This window comes from Schistocerca cancellata, chromosome 1 (assembly GCF_023864275.1).
Source record: "Schistocerca cancellata isolate TAMUIC-IGC-003103 chromosome 1, iqSchCanc2.1, whole genome shotgun sequence".
Lineage (NCBI taxonomy): Eukaryota > Metazoa > Arthropoda > Insecta > Orthoptera > Acrididae > Schistocerca > Schistocerca cancellata.
In genome coordinates this window covers 1,017,264,469-1,017,285,334 of record NC_064626.1, presented here as the reverse complement: position 1 = coordinate 1,017,285,334, position 20,866 = coordinate 1,017,264,469, and the positions used below count along the sequence as shown (strand labels likewise).

At 39.0% G+C, this 20,866-nt stretch overlaps 1 protein-coding gene across 1 annotated transcript in view; it reads left to right on the top strand.

Annotated features, from left to right (window-relative positions):
* Window positions 1-20,137, top strand: part of LOC126089219 (catalase) — a 67,047-nt gene extending 46,910 nt beyond the window's left edge. The window contains exons 2-10 of the mRNA XM_049906894.1: window positions 11,618-11,798; window positions 12,101-12,242; window positions 12,715-12,865; window positions 13,766-13,945; window positions 14,035-14,226; window positions 14,609-14,761; window positions 14,867-15,099; window positions 15,791-15,923; window positions 19,811-20,137. Coding sequence (XP_049762851.1) covers window positions 11,618-11,798; window positions 12,101-12,242; window positions 12,715-12,865; window positions 13,766-13,945; window positions 14,035-14,226; window positions 14,609-14,761; window positions 14,867-15,099; window positions 15,791-15,923; window positions 19,811-19,915 — 1,470 coding nt within the window. The 3' untranslated portion in view covers window positions 19,916-20,137. The remainder of the gene's footprint in view (window positions 1-11,617; window positions 11,799-12,100; window positions 12,243-12,714; window positions 12,866-13,765; window positions 13,946-14,034; window positions 14,227-14,608; window positions 14,762-14,866; window positions 15,100-15,790; window positions 15,924-19,810) is intronic.
* The last annotated feature ends 729 nt before the right edge of the window (window positions 20,138-20,866 follow it).

The window sequence follows — 20,866 nt, the reverse complement described above, 5'->3', positions numbered from 1 at the left end:
GTCTACCAAGATTATGAAATTGACTGGTCGCTACGGAATGCGTGGAGCTCAACACGGACGAAAGTGCATCACGTGGAATGACGCAATCGGAGGAATCCTCGGATATGGCAAAAAAGCCAGGCGACGTTACTTGCAGCAGTGCATTGTTTTTCGCTGTTAAATGGATGGCGCTCTGTGTGTAATTCTATTGTCGTCGCTGAACTGCCGTTGCGGTTTCAGTTTAGTCACTCCATTCGTTAGTTTGCTTCTGATCAAGTACGCAGGCCATTGAATCTACTTGTTGTTGTTATTGTTGTTGGGGTCTTCAATCCTGAGACTGGTTTGATGCAGCTCTCCTTGCTACTCTATCCTGTGCAAGCTTCTTCATCTTCCAGTACCTACTGTAGCCTACATCCTTCTGAATCCGGTTAGTGTATTCATCTCTTGGTCTCCGTCTACGATTTTTACCCTCCACGCTGCCCTCCAATACTAAATTGGTGATCCCTTGATGCCTCAGAACATGTCCTACCAACCGGACCCTTCTTCTTGTCAAGTTGTGCCACAAACTCCTCTTCTCCCCAATTCTATTCAATACCTCCTCATTAGTTATGTGATCTACCCATCTAATCTCCAGCATTCTTCTGTAGCACCACATTTCGAAAGCTTCTATTCTCTTCTTGTCTAAACTAGTTACCGTCCATGTTTAACTTCCATACATGGCTACACTCCATACAAATACTCTCAGAAACGACTTCCTGACATTTAAATCCATACTCGATGTTAACAAATTTCTCTTCTTCAGAAACGCTTTCCTTGCCATTGCCAGCCTACATTTTATATCCTCTCTATTTCGACCATCATCAGTTATTTTGCTCCCCAAATAGCAAAACTCCTTTACTACTATAACTATCTCATTTCCTAATCTAATTCCCTCAGTATCACCAGAGTTAACTCGACTAAATTTTATTATCATCGTTTTGCTTTTGTTGATCTTTATCTTATATCCTCCTTTCAAGACACTAGTTATTCGGTGTTAATTGGATTAGGCAATAAAACTTTGTGCTCTGCGTAATCCATTTTCTCAAGCTGTTCTTATTCATAATGAAAGACATTTCAGCGTGATGCAATGTTCGTCCGCTACAGTTAACAGTAGTTTAGATAGTAAGACCTTAGAATGTCTTCAGAACCTGAATGTTTGAATGGCGGTGAATGTAGGGCAAACTGCACACTGAAGGCAGTTCGCCTTGAAAGCAGCAGTGAAAGAGTTCGGCGACCTCGCTCTCAATATGCACTTGCAATGCGGCCAATCAATCTGATACTGTATACAAGCCTTTTCCTAAAGGTCGTATGTGCAAATAACTTGAAACTAAACCGATTCAGATTACTAGAAGTAAGAAAGGGAACGGTGTTCGTCCAGTGGGAAATTGACTTGCCACTGGTAGTGTGTAGTAATGTTTATCTAAATCTACATCACCAGAAACCACTATTTGCGATGCCCTTCTGATGATCCTCAAATTAGTCACTTGCGAAGCCACAGCAATGCATAAAAATTCTTATAGACTGTTTGTAATGCAGAAAGCTTGTAATTATTCCACTTGTCGTTCTATATTTGTGCCCAGATTAACAGCATTTTATTCCACTTGGCACTATGGTATTGTTATATGAATTAGCGTATTGGCTGCCTACACCAGTGGTTCTCAAACTTGTTTGGCGACGGAACCCCATTTGAGATACTAATTTTACGGAACCCTAAAATAAACAAAACCTAGTTATATTTTCATTCATTATTTATAATCATTCAATTAAAATCGTGCAAAAACAGATACATTATACACTACTGACTTCTAAAACAATATCCAAAGCGACACACAGTAATATAGTGCGGACACAATATCCTTGCAGTCGGCCTTGACCATAAACAAATAAGAGGGTGAGAGGAGCAGTGCGGGGAAATACGCTTCGCCCCTCTCTCGAAGAACTGCTATCCTACATCCGCCTTCTGTGCTTTCACGAAAGCAGAACTGACATAACGGTCATATTTCAAGATTAGAAAAACTAAAAACAAGAAATCCACAACTAAAGCAAACAAACTGGAATACACAGAGCATCTGGTAGTGTTACAGCGCAATAGATTGATGCAGTTGGCACTTGGCAGTGTTAGTTCAGGCCCGACCTCTACCTGCATCTTTTGCAACCATAGTTCAAAACACCCCCTCCCCCCCCCCCCCTCCCCCCGCTGAAACAGCCACTATATAGTGTCCGCATTTTACAATACGCAAGTAGCCCTGTATTGGTTTCCACTGTAAATTGATAAAATTGTTTCCATTTAATGGGAGGTATGAAAGTTTTTAATTATTTTTGACCACTGTTTGTCAGGCTTAATAGTGCTGAAGGCGCATATCAGATTCAGCATCCAGTCTATTACGGTATTTTGATTCTGTTGCTGCATGTAATTCAGTTTCGTACAAGTATGTTGTTATGAACGGGGTGGCAAAAGTTACAGCATGTGTGGCATCACACAAATCACAAATCCTGCACAAAAATATCATAAAGGGCCCTTGTTTTGAATAATGGATCCGTGCTTGAATCGGATGTATCTATAAAGGATACATAGGTTTCGTTTAACATATTTTCTGGCGTTTGTAAATTCTGTAGGAAAGGATTCTGCACCGTTCTGGTCTTCAGGAAAATCGGTCTCATAAAATGCGCGCATATCTTGGGGAACAGTAGACCAATTCTTCAGATATTTAATTTGGTAATTCTGCTGTCTTACCAGCGAAAACGTTAGTGTTACCAAGCTTTCTACTACTCTCTTGCCAACACTAACTATACAAAAAATGTATTTTTAAGGATGTTATTTTGTTATTAGTACGCATATTGAAAACTATTACTGTTTTCTTCCTACCCCCCATGAACCATGGAACTTGCCGTTGGTGGGGAGGCTTGCGTGCCTCAGCGATACACATGGCCGTACCGTAGGTGCAGCCACAACGGATGGGTATCTGTTGAGAGGCCAGACGGGCAGCAGCCTTTTCAGTAGTTGCAGGGGCAACAGTCTGGATGATTGACTGAACTGGCCTTGCAACACTAACCAAAACGGCCATGCTGTGCTGGTACTGCGAACGGCTGAAAGCAAGGGGAAATTACAGCCGTAATTTCTCCCGAGGGTATGCAGCTTTACTGTATGGTTAAATGATGGCGTCCTCTGGGGTAAAATATTCCGGAGGTAAAATAGTCCCCCATTCGGATCTCCGGGCGGGGACTATTCAAGAGGACGTCGTTATTAGGAGAAAGAAAACTGGCGTTCTACGGATCGGAGCGTGGAATGTCAGATCCCTTAATCGGGCAGATAGGTTAGAAATTTTAAAAAGGGAAATGGATAGGTTGAAGGTAGATACAGTTGGAATTAGTGAAGTTCGGTGGCAGGAGGAACGAGACTTTTGATCAGGCGAATAAGGGTTATAAATACAAAATCAAATAGGGGTAATGCAGGAGTAGGTTTAATAATGAATAAAAAAAATAGGAGTGCGGGTAAGCTACTACAAACAGCATAGTGAACGCATTATTGTGGCCAAGATAGACACGAAACCCATGCCTACTACAGTAGTGCAGGTTTATATGCCAACTAGCTCTGCAGATGATGAAGTAATTGATGAAACGTATGATGAGATAAAAGAAATTATTCAGATAGTGCAGGGAGACGAAAATTTAATAGTCATGGGTGACTGGAATTCGAGTGTAGGAAAAGGGAGAGAAGGAAACGTAGTAGGTGAATATGGATTGGGGCTAAGAAATGAAAGAGGAAGCAGCGATACAGATGGCCGTACCGTAGGTGCAACCACAACGGAGGGGTATCTATTGAGAGGCCAGAGCACAACTTAATCATAGCTAACACTTGGTTCAAGAATCATTAAAGAAGGTTGTATACATGGAAGAATCCCGGAGATACTAGGAGGTATCAGATAAATTATATAATGGGAAGACAGATTTAGGAACCAGGTTTTAAATTGTAAGAAATTTCCAGGGGCAGATGTGGACTCTGACCACAATCTATTGGTTATGAACTGTAGATTAAAACTGAAGAAACTGCAAAAAGGTGGGAATTTAAGGATATGGGACCTGGATAAACTGACTAAACCAGAGGTTGTACAGAGTTTCAGGGAGAGCATAAGGGAACAATTGACAGGAATGGGGGAAAGAAATACATTAGAAGAAGAATGGGTAGCTTTGAGGGATGAAGTAGTGAAGGCAGCGGAGGATCAAGTAGGTAAAATGAAGAGGGCTAGTAGAAATCCTTGGGTAACAGAAGAAATATTGAATTTAATTGATGAAAGGAGAAAATATAAAAATGCAGTAAATGAAGCAGGCAAAAAGGAATACAAACGTCCCAAAAATGAGATCGACAGGAAGTGCAAAATGGCTAAGCAGGGATGGCTAGAGGACAAATGTAAGGATGTAGAGGCTTATCTCACAAGGGGTAAGATAGATACAGCCTACAGGAAAATTAAAGAGACCTTTGGAGAAAAGAGAGCCACTTGTATGAATATCAAGAGCTCAGATGGAAACCCAGTTCTAAGCAAAGAAGGGAAAGCAGAACGGTGGAAGGAGTATATAGAGGGTCTATACAAGGGCGATGTACTTGAGGACAATATTATGGAAAGGGAAGAGGATGTAGATGAAGATGAAATGGGAGATACGATACTGTGTGAAGAGTTTGACAGAGCACTGAAAGACCTGAGTCGAAACAAGGCCCCGGGGGTAGACAACATTCTATTAGAACTACTGACAGCCTTGGGAGAGCCAGTCCTGGCAAAACTCTACCATCTGGTGAGCAAGATGTATGAGACAGGCGAAATACCCTAAGACTTCAAGAAGAATATAATAATTCCAATCCCAAAGAAAGCAGGTGTTGACAGATGTTTAAATTACCGAACTATCAGTTTAATAAGCCACAGCTGCAAAATACTAACACGAATTCTTTACAGACGAATGGAAAAACTGGTAGAAGCCGACCTCGGCGAAGATCAGTTTGGATTCCGCAGAAATGTTGGAACACGTGAGGCAATACTGACCCTACGACTTATCTTAGAAGCTGGATTAAGGAAAGGCAAACCTATATTTCTGGTATCTGTAGACTTATAGAAAGCTTTTGACAATGTTGAATGGAATACTCTCTTTCAAATTCAGAACGTGGCAGGGGTAAAATACAGGGAGCGAAAAGCCATTTACAATTTGTACAGAAACCAGATGGCAGTTATAACAGTCGAGGGGCATGAAAGGGAAGCAGCGGTTGAGAAGGGAGTGAGACAGGGTTGTAGCCTGTCCCCGATGTTATTCAATCTGTATATTGTGCAAGCAGTAAAGGAAACAAAAGACAATTTCGGAGTAGGTATTAAAGTCCATGGAGAAGAAATAAAAACGTTGAGGTTCGCCGATGACATTGTAATTCTGTCAGACAGCAAAGGACTTGGAAGAACTGTTGAACGGAGTGGACAGTGTCTTGAAAGGAGGATATAAGATGAACATCAACAAAAGTAAAACGAGGATAATGGAATGTAGTCGAATGAAGTCGGGTGATGCTGAGGGAATTAGATCACGAAATGTGACACTTAAAATAGTAAAGGAGTTTTGCTATTTGGGGAGCAAAATAACTGATGATGGTCGAAGTAGAGAGGATATAAAATGTAGATGGCAATGGCAAGGAAAGCGTTTCTGAAGAAAAGAAATGTGTTAACATCGGGTATAGATTCTAGTGTCAGGAAGTCGTTTCTGAAAATATTTGTATGGAGTGTAGCCATGTATGGAAGTGAAACATGGACGATAAATAGTTTGGACAAGAAGAGAATAGAAGCTTTCGAAATGTGGTGCTACAGAAGAATGCTGAAAACTAGATGGGTAGATCACATAACTAATGAGGAGGTATTGAATAGAATTGGGGAGAAGAGGAGTTTGTGGCACAACTTGACAAGAAGAAGGGATCGGTTGGTAGGACATGTTCTGAGGCATCAAGGGATCACCAATTTAGTACTGGAGGGCAGCATGGAGGGTAAAAATCGTAGAGGGAGACCAAGAGATGAATACACGAAGCAGATTCAGAAGGATGTAGGTTGCAGTAAGTACTGGGAGATGAAGAAGCTTGCACAGGATAGAGTAGCATAGAGAGCTGCATCAAACCAGTCTCAGGACTGAAGACAACAACAACAAACAACTGTTTTCTTTGTAAAGACAGATTTAATTCGCATAATTTTTCCAGATACATCTTCCAACAAAATTAGTCTGAATAACAGTCACATCGCTCAAACGGTCTTTCAATTAAAAAGAAACGTCAGTCATAAAAGCTAGTAGTTCATCTCGTAGCTCGGTTACTCATGTTAAGGTCTTAACCCGAGATAACAATCTAACCTCGGTGTGGAGCAGTAGTGTTTTATGTCTGCTCCCATGATCTTCACATAGTATTGAAAACAATCGCTGAAGAGGGCGTCACTTAACGTAACTGATTATTTTTACTGCTGGCTCAAGAAGCATCTTCTTTATCGTGAGTGCTTTTCTGTGCAGATTAAATTTCTGGAACTACAGTTTACAACTTTACTTTTTATTGGTGATACCGCCCCTGCTGTATCCAGTCATTGCCTTGGCCCCAACTGTACAAATAACGATACGATAGTTCCAACGAGGTGGTTTATTTCTGTTATGGGTAAGATGGCTAGTCCTGTAACATCAGTCGACGCTTATAATTGCAAGACGAATTTCTTGTGTTGGTGTCAAACTAGTTCTTGTTTGATAGGGCCTGCGACAGCGTTAATTCGACGCGATACAGTTTCGTTCGAAATCGGCACTATAAGATCATGATCTGCAGATTTTTCATTGAGCATACATTGTTTTTCGTCTGCCACTCATGTTTTTATGAAATTCTCAACGATAGTGTGCGCTTCACCCGCCTGGTCACTGCGATAGATGACTAAGACGAGGCGTGCTTGGTTTTTTCATTCAATTTGCGTCGCACACTTCAGTTTGCAAGTTTATTAATAATTATTTAGAACAAATAAAAATTTTTCATTCTTGGCTTTAAAGCGGGGTGTGTGGTTCGGCATATCACAGCTTGTACCATGGAACTATTCGGAAGTAGCTTGCCACATATTAATATGCAGAGATGTCAGCCGTTAGGGTCAAGAAATCCAAGACAGTAAGATTCTTAATATGTTCTTTTTTCACCTTTAATGTGTAGTTAAAACTTTGAGGTTCGCCGATGACATTGTAATTCTGTCAGAGACAGCAAAGGACTTGGAAGAGCAGTTGAACGGAATGGACAGTGTCTTGAAAGGAGGATATAAGATGAACATCAACAAAAGCAAAACGAGGATAATGGAATGTAGTCGAATTAAGTCGGGTGATGCTGAGGGAATTAGATTAGGAAATGAGACATAAGTGTCTCATTTCCTAATCTAATTCCCTCAGCAGTTTTGCTATTTAGCAGTTTTGCTATTTAGGGAGTAAAATAACCGATGATGGTCGAAGTAGAGAGGATATAAAATGTAGACTGGCAATGGCAAGGAAAGCGTTTCTCAAGAAGAGAAATTTGTTAACATCGAGTATGGATTTAGGAGTCAGGAAGTCGTTTCTGAAAGTATTTGTATGGAGTGTAGCCATGTATGGAAGTGAGACATGGACGATAACTAGTTTGGACAAGAAGAGAATAGAAGCTTTCGAAATGTGGTGCTACAGAAGAATGCTGAAGATAAGGTGGGTAGATCACGTAACTAATGAGGAGGTATTGAATAGGATTGGGGAGAAAGAAGTTTGTGGCACAACTTGACTAGAAGAAGGGATCGGTTGGTAGGACATGTTCTGAGGCATCGAGGGATCACAAATTTAGCATTGGAGGGCAGCGTGGAGGGTAAAAATCGTAGAGGGATACCAAGAGATCAATACACTAAGCAGATTCAGAAGGATGTAGGTTGCAGTAGGTACTGGGAGATGAAGAAGCTTGCACAGGATAGAGTAGCATGGAGAGCTGCATCAAACCAGTCTCAGGACTGAAGACCACAACAACAATGTGTAGTTACACCCCCCTACTCAAGTACGGCGCGTGTTTATACAGCCCCGGCCAGTGAAGCAGAGACAGCGAAGCGACAAAATCCTTTGGGGCAGTTAGAGGTGTTTGTGGATGAGGGAGAGATACAAGAAAAAGCGTATTGGAATGTTTGTGTCGTGTGTAGATGGGGCAAAGATATATGTATATAAAGAGTCATCACGGCTGTTGCCTGCCTGTACCGTCGCTTCAATCAGCGACCGCGCCGAGTGTCAACATAGTTTGCGCGAATAGTACTGAGTCTTCACATACCTACTGTTCAAAGCTAAATTCATTTGCATGTAGTTTTTGATCGTAGAATTATTGTAGATGCATTAGCTTGCTGTCTCATTTTCGCTCTGGAATAGGAATAACTTTTATAAAACCAATATTGCTGTGATAAATTAATATGAATTGTTTTTATCAGCGTGTGATGAGAGTTGATAAGCTTTGTTCTTTACATCTACTCACATTATCCGCAAGTCACCGTACGGTGCAGGATGGAGGGTAATTCATACTAGTAGTAATCATTTCCTTTACTGTTCCACTAGAAAATAACGAGGGGAAGACTGTCTAAAAGCCTCCGTACCAGCCCTAATTTCTCGCATCTTAGCTTCGTGGCCCTTACGAGAAATGTACATTGGCTGTGGTAGAATCTTTCTGCTGTCAGATTCAAATGCTAGTTCTCAAAATTTCCGCAATAGTGCCTCGCGAAAAGAGCATGGTCTTCCCTCCATTTGGTATTTAGCATTATCAATTGAAACTTCTTGTGTCTTGTTTACCTTTTTAGTCGCCCATTTCTTTTGAAAGTGCTGCCTTGCAGATCTGACTTCGTCTGTTAAATTTTGGATGTGATGTGTATACACATCATGTGTATACACTTCAAGCTCTGCTGCATTTATGAGGGTGTGCTGAAGAGTAATGCCCCAGAGTTCATGTGAAAAAGGTTTTTAAATAAAACTAACATTATTATCGTTCTACGTCTTTATTCTTAATGTCTACAACTTTACTTACCAGTATAGTCACCCTGGCGACAAACACATCTCTCCCAATGAGAGAGACCAGTTTGTTGATACCATCACTTTACTAGTAGAACGTTCGATTTTGTTGACGGAGCCACAATCTCTCCTCTGCTTGCACCACTTCATCACTATCAAATTGAAGTCCTCAAAACTATTCTTTGTTTTGGAAATGGATGAAAATGGGATGGGGGCCAAGCTGGGACTATCTGGAGGATGATAGGTGACCTGTGTTCATTGCTAGGTATCCCTTTATTTAGATATGTATGTATAACTTAAATTACAAAAATATAAGGGTGAGGGGCATTATGTAACTCTTAACCTTTTTCCTCCAAGCTGGTTTGCAGTTCCCATTTGCTCTGTGAATGGGTATTTTCAGGACAGCTTCCAGTTGCCAGGAAGTAGTCATAACAGCAGTGGTAGCCACTGTCTACTAAATGAGAGTTCATTAAAGAAGTTGCTCAGACACTACTGATTTCAAATTAAACATAATGTGATGTTATTTACTCGTGAAAAGTTAGAAAAAAAAGAAGCTTCCGTCTTTCCCACCTGTGTAGTGTTCAATGTATAAGAAAAAAAATTAGTATCAGGTGTTGCCATACAAACGTATTTAACATTGATTTAGTGTCTCATCATTTGTAATATCACTCAGGCTTGTCTGTATTTTAATAGAGTAGTTCCTTTCTAGGTTATAGAAATTTAAATATGAGCAAAACACAGGAAATAACAGTGACCATTTAATATGAAGAACTTTAATATAATTTTGGAGGGAGGAGGGGAAATGGGAGAGTCCTCTCAGAGAAGACCCTGAGCATAATAGTGTGTACTTTAGGCAGCTCTTATCGTAGAAGCAGTGAAGATTTTTATCTTCATAATTATGTCCAGGTGTTATGAAAATAAAATTTTGACTTGGCTTCCAAAGAAATAATCAGGACCGTATATTGGTTTGACCAAAGTATATATTCAGAGTTGATTTAGTTATTCACAAGTGCCATGGATCATAATTATGATTTCTTGCCATGATGTGACGTACTTCGGTTTAAAATTCTTCTTGTTCAATGTCAAACGCTGACATTGGTTTGCAGCAGTAGACTATTCCGCTCTTCTGTGTACCTCCTCCTGCATACATAAAGTATGTAGCACATCCTACATAACTCGTCAGCTGCTGTGCATATTACACCTTTGCTTATCGCCAGGGATTCCCTCCCTCAGCCGCTTCTTCTGGTATTGTTCCAATGTTATTGTTTCTTAATATTTGTCTGAGAGAAATCTGGTTTCTTGTATTCTTCTTAGCATGTCTTCACTGGCAACAATCTCTTCAGCTAAACTTATGTAGCAGCTAATTTAAAGACTTTTAGCTGTCTTCTCTTGCTGCATATTGTAAAGGGTCACACTTGTATTAAGGACACTCCAAACAAATGCTATATGAATCCTTACTTATTTCTATACTGTCGTTGCTGATGAGAAAGTTCTTTCTCAAGTGAAACACAATTTTGGCCCCCTGTATTCTGCTCACCATTTCTTTCTGGTTTCTACCTTCCAAATGGATAAATTCCTCTACCAATTCTAAATCCTCTCTTCTAACTGCCATTCTTAGAGTTTCATATTTTTGTTCAGTACTACATACCATCACTTTAGTCTTTCTTGTGCCATACTGGTTACAGAAAACTTCATTCATTGCACCAAGAATCTTATCTGGATCTTTTGTCTCCATAACCACAGCAATAGCATCTGCATATTGTAGCATGTCTGTCTTTTGTCCAGTAATGTTGATCCCAGCCTCACTTGCCACAAACTAGGTATATAGACTTTCTGGATGTAAGAATTGAATATATAGACTTTCTGGATGTAAGCATTGAATATGAGAGCAGAGACCACACATTTGTCTTGTGCTATTTCTAATTTTTGCTTCTCAGTCCATATTAAAATTCTTAATCACAGCCATTTTATTATTACAGAAGCTGTTTCTTTTTTAGACCTGCTTTCTTCAGCATTCTGAAGATATGTCGAGTAACATTATCAAATGGCTTATTGAGCTCTAAAAAGGCAACACAAGATGGTTTATTTTTTTTGTAATTGCTTTTATTATTTTTCTGTAATTGCTTTTCGATAAGAAGTATCGGTGCCAGAATTCTTCTTGTTACAAATCCTTTCCAGAGACCAAATTGAACTTTGCTAAGCTTACTCTCCTCCCTCCCACCTTCTTTTCAACTCTCCTCAGAATTACAGTCTTTAAAATTTCTGATTATGTGATAAGAGGCTTGCAGTTTGATACTGCCAACATTTTGTAGCTGCTGCCTTTTTCAGAATGGGAATCATGGTTCATTTCTGGTAGTTGGCATATCCTCTGTTGTATAAGAAGACTATTACAGTACTCTGTCGGAGAGAAAATTATGGCAATATGCTGATTTAAGTAATTTCTTAATCAGTATAAACACCTGTAACTGGAATATTCTGTTCCATCTGTGGATTTATGCTTATACATCATCTCTAATCGCTTAAGAGATTGTATTGTTGGTCATAACTATTTTTCTTTTTCTCATATCCACAGTCGGAAGAAGACCAGGGGAAAATCACAACAGGCAGTGGTAATCCTGTTGACAGCCACAAAGCCAGCTTAACAGCAGGTCCAAAAGGACCTATTCTGCTACAAGACTTTACGCTTATTGATGAACTTGCCCACTTCGATCGTGAACGCATCCCAGAAAGAGTTGTACATGCCAAGGGTGCAGGTAAAGATTTATGCAGTGATAATGTGCAATTTTGTTGTAAATAGTTGAGACAAAGAAAGATTGGGAGATGTGCAAGACTTATACATGCAGTAGTAAGTTTAACATATGCTTAAATTTATATTAAATGGTTAAACTGAAGAAACAATACATTTAATGGAAGAAGCATAGTTAATCTCCTTTGATGATTAGGTAGTATGTGCTTATCTTTTTATTTTTTATAATTGTATTTAAGAAATTATTTTGAAACACCAATAATAAACACTGCTAATGATGTATTCCTTTTCCTTTTTTCCTATGTTCAGGTGCTTTTGGGTACTTTGAAGTTACACATGATATTTCAGCTTACTGTAAGGCAAAAATATTTTCTGAAATTGGAAAGAGGACACCATTAGCTGTAAGGTTCTCCACTGTGGGAGGTGAGAGTGGGTCAGCTGATACTGTAAGGTGAGATTTTGTTTTGGTAACTGATCACTAAAATGCTAAACTAGATGAGACAGGCAATACTGCCTTTTATAATGAAGTATCAAATTAATTTTTATTAATTCCTATATTGTGATTAAGTGGTGTTGTTTAAAATACTGTTTAATATCTTTCGGATTTTCATTTTAACTCCTGAGAGTAATGAAGTGATTTAATAACCTCAAAATGTTATATTTGTACTTTTGCTGCTGTTCCTTAATGGGAAAAAAAATATATAAAAAAATTGAATACTGTTGGAAGCCTAATCTTTTGCTTGTGGAGGATAAAATTCTTAGTCTTTTTTGCTGATTTAATTTTGTGTCAATGACTCTTCATTGATTTCATCCTGATTGATCACACATTTATTTCATTAGAGTGAGTCTAACTTAACTCATAGAAAATATGTATTTTAGTAATTACGCAAATATAAATATTGAAATATTATAATTATCTGCAGGGATCCCCGTGGATTTGCAGTCAAGTTTTACACTGAAGAAGGTATTTGGGATTTGGTGGGCAACAACACTCCCATCTTCTTCATAAGAGACCCAATTTTTTTCCCAGTCTTCATACACACTCAGAAGAGGAATCCAGAAACTCATCTGAAGGTTATTATTAAAAGAATATCATCTTAATTTTTAGAGCTCTGTTATGGGAACCCTAAAGTTACACTTGGTATATAAAAATAATAGGGTGTATTTACTTGATGAAACTTTACGATCATCTTGTTTCTTAAAAACTACAAAGATAATGTTTGATACTCTCGTTCAAACTTATAAGCAAGTTATTATTGTTCAGTTGTTTGCCTCATAAAATTCTTATTAGCTTTTTTCATGTGTAAATGTTAAATTCCTATATACCAACATACGAAACTTTAATTTAAGTGGACAGCCTTTTAAAATTATCATAATATGCAGAATATTTTAATGTAATTGTATTACATCCTTGCAAATATTCTCTTACATGGCACTGGGCAGTTTCTTTGTCAAGTTACTTGTACATGAAATGCAGGACTACAGCATTTGCCAGAATTACATTTCTGAACTGATTCTCTCCTAGTGTCCCTTAACTGTACTATATCACGGTCTTCAGCTGTGTATATTTGCTCTTCTAGTAAATCCTCAAATATTTAATTCAATTATATTTTGTTCATTTCTCATTGCAAGAATCACTTTTCTTTATTTAGCAAATCTATAAGCATTTATCAAATATTTTGGTATATTTTGTATGCAAACTACACAAATAGATGTAGATGACACCCTATTTGTGTTACCAAGTATACTATATATAAAACTGATTCAGTAGTATTTCATATAAATTCTTGAATTTCAGAAAATGGAAAACTGACTTTGTTTCTAACTCTTCCAGGCAGTGTATAGGCTCTAGATTTGAAACAGGGTTCGATTATTGTTCTTTAAAGTTTCATTTCTCTCCTGTCTTCAAATCATCCACCTTGCATTCAGTTGCTATGTTTAAGTGTTTGTTGATGTAAATAATTTCTCTTACAGGATGTTGACATGTTTTGGGACTTCATAACACTTAGACCAGAGACCACCCATCAGGTAATGTTCCTCTTCTCTGACAGAGGAATCCCAGATGGATATCGCCACATGAATGGCTATGGTTCACACACGTTCAAGTTGGTCAATGCCAAGAATGAAGCTGTTTATTGCAAATTCCATTATAAGGTAATACCTGATCTTTAAATTTCAAAGTAGTACGGAAATTATATTATCTAGTTTGATAATCATATGCAACAATGTGTTTCCTTTTCCAGACGGATCAAAAAATAAAAAATCTTCCAGCAAAACAGGCTGGTGATCTATCTGGAAGTGACCCTGATTATTCAATCAGGGATCTCTACAATGCTATTGCAACAGGAAACTATCCCTCATGGACTATGTACATACAAGTCATGACGTTTAAGCAGGCTGAGAACTGGAAATTCAATCCGTTTGATCTCACTAAGGTAAGGGACCTTTTTAGCAGACAAAGAACATAAATCACAGTTGCTTTATTGTTTCACTTATTTTTAGATCTGGTTTTGTTACTCTGATTAGTTGGTTTGCCTTACTTCAAACCAAAGTTTAATGGTGTAATTTCAGGTGTTCAGGCATGTTGTTGATACAAAAACTCTTAATGGTACAAGTACTTTAGATCCATTCTATCCTTCATCATTATTACTATGTATGTGATTTTCTCATTGATATTTTGTATTCACTTTTATGAGATTATTCTCAAGTTGACAAGAAAAACTGTTTGATGTATCTTTTCATTAGTTTCTAAATTATACAGTGTTAATACCAGTACAAACTTTGCAGTACATGAAATAATATTAGAGTTTTATTTAGGTTTGGCCACACGATGAGTTTCCACTCATCCCAGTGGGTAAAATTGTGCTGAATCGCAACCCCAAAAACTATTTTGCAGAGGTGGAACAGATAGCTTTTAGTCCTGCCCATATGGTTCCAGGAATTGAGCCTAGCCCTGACAAAATGCTGCAGGTAATTTATTGCTCGAGTTGACTGTCAGTCAAGTGTTCTCTTTTGCACTTTCACATAAAATATGGTAGATGTGTTTTACCACTAATCTGGTCTTCATATTTTCAGGGAAGACTGTTTTCTTATTCTGACACTCACAGACACCGTTTGGGACCTAACTATTTGCAACTGCCTGTGAACTGTCCTTATCGCTCAAAGATTGCAAACTACCAACGTGATGGGCCACAAGCTCTTTACAATCAAGATGGTGCTCCAAACTACTTTCCAAACAGTTTTGGGGGACCCATTGAAGTTCCAAATGTTGGTCTTTCGAAGTTTACAACAGTTGGAGATGTCCAAAGGTAAAACTTGTGCAGAATTTTTGATAAGCGTATGTACTGACAAAAATTTGAATATATGCGAGCAGAGGAAAAAAATACATCCTCCCAACAGTTTCTTTGCAATCGGGTGGTTACGTGAAAGTCAGATTGCACATACTTGAGTATATTTAGATTTGTTTTGGTCTCTGATATCTAAATGGATTTTCCTCCCTTTAAAAGGAACATAATTATATGCTTATTTGAATGGCACTGTTAGCATAAAACTTGGCTTAGCATAAAACTTTATTTCCATTAATTTATTACAACATCCACAGCAAAATAATGCAATATGTAAAAAGGAAATTTAGAAGCCAATAGACAGGCCAGTCAGTGACAATCAGCAATGATTAACATTAAGTCAACTCATTTGTCAAATGTATACCCAAATGATTTCTGAAATACATAGATGAATATCAAGCTCAGTGGTTGACATTCCAGATGTCTTTAATGAAAGCCAGGAGGGGTTACCATCACTTATGATGCTTTTTCCACACTGAACACGAGTTCATTTTTTAGATACAGCCTGGTGAATCACTGAATTACTCTTTCCAGGGAGCTGTAACTGCAGATATCACTAAATCAAGAAGAAAGTTTTGTGATGTGTTTCTGCTAATGATAATTTGTATTTGTACATAAAAGATTTTCACTCTATAAAAATATAAAAAAATTGCAGGTACAACACAGATGATGATGACAATGTATCTCAACCAGCTGTCTTCTGGAAGAAGACATTAAATGAACAAGAACGCCAGCGTCTTGTTGACAACATAGTGGACCACTTGAGACATGCTGTAGGATTCATTCAGGTACAACTAATTCATCACAAATTGAATAACTTTGTGTCCTCATAAGTAGCACATTAAATACTAATAAATATTTTTAAAAAGGCTTTCTGGTTTGGAGTTTAATTCAGTTAAAACTTTTAAGCTGAGAGAGCATTTTTGAAGTACAACGTTATTCATTAGCGTTTTGTCCTAATCATTTGATGCAGTTAATGATTTACCTTTGATAACATTCTGTGGAGGAGGAGGAGGAGGAAACATCATTGAAATGTTTATACTTAAACCATAGCCTCTTAGCCTCAAAGTTTTAACTGAAATATTTATCTTGGTTTTTGTATGGAACCTTAACATTAGTCTGCAATGTATTTCAGGAACTTAAAATAATTCAGGAAAATTTTAATCCAGTTTCCTCATTATAGCTATAGTTACTTACAAAGGCCAATCAATGAGTAATATAGATGCCTCCGTAACCTATGTTGTTATTGTTACACTGTACAGAATATATTTTGTGAATGTTTTTGTGGTATCTGTGATGTGTTGGATGGCTGAGAATTGGGACTTTCACTGATGTAAAGTCCAGATGTATTCCATGTACTAACTGAAGTTTTGCTCTTTGTTTCACTTTGATCAAAGCTGGTAACACAAGATGTGTCAAATTGTTGATTCTTGATGATACAATCATCCAGAAGTTTGTCCTAGTTAATGTCCTCCTCCAAATGGCATGCATATAGTGGAGATTATTTTGTACTTTAATTATCCATTTTGTGTTTGCCAATTACTTCTCAACAAAGTCTTTCTGAACTACCTGTCCCCTCCAGAAAAAAGGGGAGCAGTTAGTTCACTGGTAAAAGGTTAAATCTCAAATGAAACTGCCAATTTCCGACACTTGAAATTGGTGAAATGAACGACTGAAATTGGTTATAGAATTTTTTTTCATAGTTTCAAAGATAAAACGTACAACAACAAAAGGCAGTTGGATTAGCACAAAGACGTAGTGGGATAGATAGTATTAGGAAACTCCAAAGTTAAATGGTGGATAACTGTCAAACTAGTGGAGAAGCGGTATTTAACACCAGTGGTCTAATCAGAAAGAAGTTAATAGCAATTGTGCTGTTTCACATAAAAATTACCACAACTATGATCATAGTAGTGTTTCTGACAAAGTAGTTTTGGTTACTAGAATTAAGACTAATGAGGCATTTGTTACACAAGGATGGCTGACTGGATTAACATGACCAAACTAACTAAACAGGAAATTATGACATGATGAGAATGTTGCATAGTTTGAGCAATGAAAAAAAACTGATATGTTGGGAACTTAGTGAACTAACTTAACTTAGTGTAACTTAGTGAAGCTAACAGTAAGTTGTAAACAAAATAACATAAATGTGAATTGAATTGTAAGGATAAAGGTTATTATTATTTTTATATACATTAGGGGATCTCACTTTGTGTTTTTCTTCATTGTCTTGACTTTGGCTTCCTTACTTCATCCTTGAAATATTGAATCTAAAGATTATGTAAGGTAGGCATTTTAAGCCTCAAAAGTTAAGTAACAGTTTTTAAGTACAGGTGAAGAAATTACACTAAGATGAAACTCGGCAAGATTGTGCAATTGGCAATACGATGTCAGGGTGGAAGTGTCCAAAATAAACAAACCCTAACTCGCAAAGTAATTATTATATAATTTATGGCTTAAATGGTGCAAAATGATATTCCACCTTTTGCTCCATATAGCCTGGAGTGTGTTTGGTGTAACTGTTGCCATAGCATCCCATATTTTGTCTTCAGGTGTTGACAGCTATCAATCTTAACCTGGTAGATGGTTTTTTTTTTCCCACATAAATCCTTAAGAAAAAATTCAATGGGATCATGTCTGGATATGTAAAAGGCCATGTAGTTGGCCCACCTCTTCCGGTCTACCTCCTGGGCATTTCGCTATTCAGAAATTCCCTACCAATAAGGTGGAAACATGGAGTTCTGTCCCACCGAAAGATAGTTCCGTGTGGTAGTTGTGGGAGGGCATGCTGTTCAGACAATCTGGGTACGAAATTCATCACTGTCAGTCGTCGTCGTCGTAGTCGTCGTCGTAGTCGTCGTCGTCGTCGTAGTCGTCGTCGTAGTCGTCGTCGTAGTCGTAGTCGTCGTCGTAGTCGTCGTCGTAGTCGTCGTAGTCGTCGTCGTAGTCGTCGTCGTAGTCGTCGTCGTAGTCGTCGTCGTAGTCGTCGTCGTAGTCGTCGTCGTAGTCGTCGTCGTAGTCGTCGTCGTAGTCGTCGTCGTAGTCGTCGTCGTAGTCGTCGTCGTAGTCGTCGTCGTCGTAGTCGTCGTCGTCGTAGTCGTCGTCGTCGTAGTCGTCGTCGTCGTAGTCGTCGTCGTCGTAGTCGTCGTCGTCGTAGTCGTCGTCGTCGTAGTCGTCGTCGTCGTAGTCGTCGTCGTCGTAGTCGTCGTCGTCGTAGTCGTCGTCGTCGTAGTCGTCGTCGTCGTAGTCGTCGTCGTCGTAGTCGTCGTCGTCGTAGTCGTCGTCGTCGTAGTCGTCGTCGTCGTAGTCGTCGTCGTCGTAGTCGTCGTCGTCGTAGTCGTCGTCGTCGTAGTCGTCGTCGTCGTAGTCGTCGTCGTCGTAGTCGTCGTCGTCGTAGTCGTCGTCGTCGTAGTCGTCGTCGTCGTAGTCGTCGTCGTCGTCGTCGTCGTCGTCGTCGTCGTAGTCGTAGTCGTCGTCGTAGTCGTAGTCGTAGTCGTCGTCGTCGTCGTCGTCGTAGTCGTCGTCGTCGTCGTAGTCGTAGTCGTCGTCGTCGTAGTCGTCGTCGTCGTCGTCGTCGTCGTCGTCGTCGTCGTCGTCGTCGTCGTCGTCGTAGTCGTAGTCGTAGTCGTAGTCGTAGTCGTAGTCGTAGTCGTAGTCGTAGTCGTAGTCGTAGTCGTAGTCGTAGTCGTAGTCGTAGTCGTAGTCGTAGTCGTAGTCGTAGTCGTAGTCGTAGTCGTAGTCGTAGTCGTAGTCGTAGTCGTAGTCGTAGTCGTAGTCGTAGTCGTAGTCGTAGTCGTAGTCTGATAACCATGTTAAATATTTAGCTAACCTAAATGTTGACTTTCATGACGTCCCCACCAGTTCATACATCACATGTCGCTTTCCACTGCCCCATATTCTACAGTTGTAAACAACTCCAGCAGTTGTGTGTCTCACCAATACTTTGTAGCATTTCTAATGTTTAGTCCATACACACAACTTTGCCAGTAGATTTTATTGTATGAATTATTTTAATCTTGTACATTTTTAGACAAAGAGTTTTGTCCAATGCATCATGCACTGTTGAACATGGAATCTGTAACTGCAAACTAGCAGCATGTACAGATTCATGTGGGCTACATTGAATCGCTTCTGTAATGCGATCAAAGTTTCCTTCAGAGGAAATGGTTTTTCAGGAGATTTTACACATAACATGCTACCTGTGGTTCTAAGTTGATTGATCCAGAATCAAATGCTTTTCATCTTGAACAACTTTCAACTGTACACCCAGTATATGACATTTACTAAGTGGTGACAGTGAATGTAGTGAAGACTCTAAAAATGAAGTTCCAATTTGAACAACAGTTTTTTTCGTATTGTTTTAAGAATGAGCCAGTTGGGGTCAATGTCTTGAAGACTTAAGTATCATTTTATGGCACACTTATTTAGAGGATTTTGATAAGAAAATCAAAACCCTGGAAGTATATGTCATAATACATGGTTTGTTTCATGATGAAACTGCTGTTTCTGAATACACAAAATATATTTTCTTGTTTCCTGCTTTCATTTGACATACTGAATAGAACAAATTTGAATGTAATCTAGTGAGGATAAATGAATGGCAAAATAAGTTCTGTAACATTTCACAGTGCTTACGCCAAACTCCATTAATATGCATTTCTTATCTTTGCAGGAGAGAGCCGTCAAAAATTTTGCAAAAGTTGATGCTGAATTTGGGAAAAGACTTCTGGAGGGTCTTCGCAAACATGGCCAAGGCAATTTCCAGGCCAATCTGTAAATAAACATAATTTGCAGTGTTAAAAGATTTGGTGTGCAGTGGTTCAGAGTATTAATACTTTGTTCAGGGGACCACAGACTGCAACTACTGGCCATTTTAGGTGTAATCATTTTTCTTTATCTAGCAAAGAATATCTACAATTGTAATTTGAATAGAGTTGTGGTTAAAAAAATTTCCATATGTAATTTGTACTTTTACACAATAAATAGGCAGTATACATTACTCAGAATGTTTTCATACATCCAAACCTACAATCTTCTTTCATAATACAAAGATCTCTTATTTGAATAACGACAATATTTACTAAGATCAGTCGCTAAATTCATATTGTTAAACTGTGCAGTTTCATACTTAATTTAGAAAGAACGACAACTCTTTCCTGAGGTGGAACAATACAGGTTATTTGTTCTGACAGTCTACAGCCAAACTTGACAAATTTGACACACCATTCGGATAACTGTTCAATAAAATAGGACAACTCACTAAGGTAAGGATGATGACTTTGTGTGCAGCCGCTCCCACTTTTGTATTCCTGCTTTCACAATACCATGTTTACCGCTTTCCATCTGACTAACATACACTCCCGGAAATGGAAAAAAGAACACATTGACACCGGTGTGTCAGACCCACCATACTTGCTCCGGACACTGCGAGAGGGCTGTACAAGCAATGATCACACGCACGGCACAGCGGACACACCAGGAACCGCGGTGTTGGCCGTCGAATGGCGCTAGCTGCGCAGCATTTGTGCACCGCCGCCGTCAGTGTCAGCCAGTTTGCCGTGGCATACGGAGCTCCATCGCAGTCTTTAACACTGGTAGCATGCCGCGACAGCGTGGACGTGAACCGTATGTGCAGTTGACGGACTTTGAGCGAGGGCGTATAGTGGGCATGCGGGAGGCCGGGTGGACGTACCGCCGAATTGCTCAACACGTGGGGCGTGAGGTTTCC